Source organism: Miscanthus floridulus, chromosome 1, assembly GCF_019320115.1.
Source record: "Miscanthus floridulus cultivar M001 chromosome 1, ASM1932011v1, whole genome shotgun sequence".
Lineage (NCBI taxonomy): Eukaryota > Viridiplantae > Streptophyta > Magnoliopsida > Poales > Poaceae > Miscanthus > Miscanthus floridulus.
The window spans coordinates 123,668,800-123,672,588 of record NC_089580.1 but is presented as its reverse complement, the minus strand read 5'-3'; the positions used below and the strand labels follow the sequence as shown (position 1 = coordinate 123,672,588).

At 54.8% G+C, this 3,789-nt stretch overlaps 1 protein-coding gene across 1 annotated transcript; it reads left to right on the top strand.

Annotated features, from left to right (window-relative positions):
- Positions 1-1,046: 1,046 nt before the first annotated feature.
- LOC136492712 (E3 ubiquitin-protein ligase Os03g0188200-like) lies at positions 1,047-2,916 on the top strand. Its single transcript, XM_066488715.1, has one exon. The coding sequence runs from the start codon at positions 1,176-1,178 to the stop codon at positions 2,304-2,306; it is 1,131 nt and encodes a 376-aa protein (XP_066344812.1). The 5' UTR covers positions 1,047-1,175; the 3' UTR covers positions 2,307-2,916.
- The last annotated feature ends 873 nt before the right edge of the window (positions 2,917-3,789 follow it).

The window sequence follows — 3,789 nt, the reverse complement described above, 5'->3', positions numbered from 1 at the left end:
ACTAAAGCAAGAAAGTAGCCTTGCTAGTCCTGTAGAGAGGCTATCTGTAGGCGCTTGAGATTGTAGAGCAAGACTCTGTTAAACCAACACTAAATGGTGGAGCATATGGTCTATAATTGGTAAAATGGATAGTTTTGATTTTGTATCCATGTTGCATTTGATGATTGACTTATTGAGCATTACATGCTTTGGAAAGGAAGGAACAAAACAATGTTGAAGAAATGATTTTGATCATGGATAAGAAAGGAAAATTGTGGGATGTGAAGTCCTTCTGCGATAGGAATGAGATTTAAAGTTCCAAAAATGGACAAAGAAGAAATACTAGAGGGACATCTACATGTAGAAGGCAAAAGGGTGACAAGTATGCATTTCTACGATGTTTGGTAATTTATTGGTGCCATCGATTCAATTTTTCTATATTTAATTAGCCAATTTAGAAAGTTGTTGGAGTGTATTTTTGTATCAAAATATTCATTCCTAATAATTAGGAAGAATATAAACAGTCTTTTGAAGTCGCTTTTACGAAGTAAAGTGACTTAATGAATGCTTAATTATGAAGTATTGTCCTCGAAAGCTCTAAATTCTTGAGGAAACTCCCTCGAGTAATTTCAAGCTAAACCAAATCATCTTGTCTCCTGCAGCATATACATATAGCCATTGACGTTTGCTTAATTGTCGTTGTACCATAACTTTACAAGTTTGGTTTTCTCCTGCAGCATATACATATATATACCCGCTCACCACTCCTTTATTCTCCGGGGAACGATCTCTAGATATTTTGTAAAAAAAAACAAAAAACTTTGGGCCCCAGAAATCTCAATTGTGAAAAATCTAACACTGCCTCTGCTAAAACATTTGCAATTTGTTGTATAATGATACTAATAAGAAAAGATTAGTCACACAAGAATCCAACGTAACGCCTGGTCCACTCCCAGGTCCCAGTCCCATCCCTCCTCTCTATCCCTATCCGTCCCCCTCCTGGACAAATTAGCCGGCACAAGTATAAATGGCAAGCCGCCACCGGCAGCGCCGCGGCCGGACAAAACCACACATATAAGCCACGGCCCACGGACAAGCCCGCCGCAACAGCGCGGCGCCCTCCTCCTTCAACCGCGCCACCACACCAGCAGGAGCCTGGAGGAGAGCGCGCGGGCGGGTGGGGCAAGTACACGTTGATGGCATCAACCGCCAACCCGCCGCCGCCTACGGCGGTGCCGGAACGGAGACTGCCGCTGGTGCCGCGGCTGGCGGACGATGGCGGCGGGGGCGGAAGGGGCGACGACGCGCGGGGGAGTAGTGCAGGAGGGAGCGTGGCGGGCATCTCGCCGAGCATCCTCATCATCGCGGTCATCGTGGTGGTGATGCTGCTCGCGTCGCTGTGCATCCACTACTTCATCCGCCACCTCTGCCGCCACGTGGGCCCAGCGGGGTCCTCCGCTTCGTCCCGGCAGGCGCCGCCGCTCCCGCTCGTGGCGCGCCCCGCGGCGGGGGCGTCCGTGGCGCCCGCCGACGGCCAGGAGGGGGGAGGAGGAGGGAAGGCGGCGGCCGCGGCGGAGGCGGAGGCGGAGCGGCTCATCGCGCGCCTGCCGCTGTTCACGCTGTACTCGTCGCTGGCCTCGGTGCCCAAGTCGTCGAGCGACTGCGCCGTGTGCCAGAGCGCATTCCGCGACGACGACGAGCTCCGCCTCCTGCCCGCCTGCCGGCACGCCTTCCACTCCCGCTGCGTGGACCCGTGGCTGCGCGCCAACCCGTCCTGCCCGCTGTGCCGCGCCTCCATCGCGCTGCCCCACCCGCCGCTCACGGACCTCCTCCGCGTGGAGCTCGGCAGCGTCAGCAGCCGCCGCTCCAACCCGGACGCTGCGGCTGCCGCCGTCCGCGCGTACCCGCTCCCCGGTGGCCTCCCCAACTCGGCGTCGTCAGAGTACCTCGTCGAGGAGGAGCTCCAGGTCGTGCTCAAACCGAGCCCGCGCGCAGCTGCCGCCGGTTCCAGCGACCCGCCAAGCCAGCAGCCGCATCAGCATCAGCAGCTCGCCGCGGTGGAGCGCGGGCAGCCGTCGTCCGTGGGCCTGACCCCTACGGCATCGTTCAGGTCGACGGCGGAGCGGTGGAGCAGCAGGTGGAGCAACCGGTGGAGCAGCGGGCGCTGGAGCAGCCGGTACGACGCCGGGACCGTGACGGCCGCGGCCACGGCGGAGTGGTGGTGGGACATGGACGGCGGCGTGGCCCCCACGACGCGGCGGAGGGACGCGGACGACGGCAGCGCGTCGTTCTACGGGTTCGTGCGGTGGCTCACCGGGGCATACTAGTAAATACGGTCGTACGGTGCTAGCATAGTACTCCAGCATCCATGGAAAGCGGAGGAAACTTGCTTCGCCCCTGCGGCGGCGGCGGCGGCCGGCGGCGGGCGGTGTTCCCGAAAGGCCCTCCTCGTCGTCTTCGTGAAACGAATCGAAATGAACTGGGAGTGCCTGTCTGTCCGGCTCTTCTTTTCGGCATGCGAGCGTCGAATTTTTATTTTGCTTATTTTTTGTTTTGGTTCTGGGGCGGGCCGGGTGGATTTCGAGGACGGAGGAGATGCCCCGTTCGCGGGTTTCAAAACTGCTTCCGAATTGGAGAATGTCGGCGGGAAGAATGAGGACGAATGAATTTGTGGACTCTTACGCAGAAGATGCACAGCAGTCTCGGCCACTCGAAAGAAAATGGTAGAAATTTGGGGGGCTTTTGCTGCATTTTGATTTGGGTTGATTTGTGGTACTCATCATTTGTGTACGTACAGTATGTATGCATGTACTAGTAGCGTGGATTGGCCATTTTTGCATAGCAAATAAATTAGCAAATGTCGTAGGAGACGCCCTACTCCATCACCTATGTTTATCTCAATTCTCATGCCATGGTGGCGCACATTTACAAAGGTTGATTGAAGCCAAAACTTGGTACTAACTGCACTCATCATATGTACCATGCACTATACTTTTAGATTTTTATACTGCTTGATGAGTTGATGCACAATGAACGGGTGCATCTCAATCACATCCTGTGCTTGTCATACGAGTAGGGAGTTGAAGGGTGTGCAATTCTACTAGAGCACTGTGCAAAGAGTGTACTCCTACATACAGCAGCACTGTGCAAAGAAAGAGTGCACCAGCAGAGAATGCAATGCATATGGGATAGAGTAGAGGAGGTTACGATATGGACCAAGATTGCTGGTCCATGAGATTACGCACAAGCCTACAAGAACTCCCTCTCAGTCTTAGTCCTGCCTCCTCCCCCAGTCCCCACTGGAAAAGGACTCCACTGTCCCATTGCTTCGTACTGGCCCATGGCCTGGCCGCCTAGCCGCTAACAATACTATTGGCTCCGCGCGCTTCGCTATCCCAATTAACATAATTAGAAAGGGCATCGTTTTGACTGTACGCGCGCTCTGGCTTGACCTGCCTTGTCCCTCACTCGTCCTTTGCCACTGTGGATGGGAGTGAAGCTGGAGTGGACGAGAGGGAGAAGAGCTGTGAAATTTTTGTATTTTGGTCCCTTTTGAAAACAATTTTTACAAAAAGACCTACGCTAAAACGTTTTCTGAAAATAGACCATTTTTAGGCGTCTTAGAATATGACGCCGAGGTATGAGGGTCGGCGTCGACTGGCACGACGCCGAGGTATTGCCACGTCACGGACGACCGGGGTCGTCGGCGACACGGTGGCGCGTGGGGTCCGAGACGTCGGCGTCGTGTCAGCCAACGCCAAGGGCCCAACCTCGGCGCGGCTGGACTGCGCGCCGAGCTATTGGCACCAT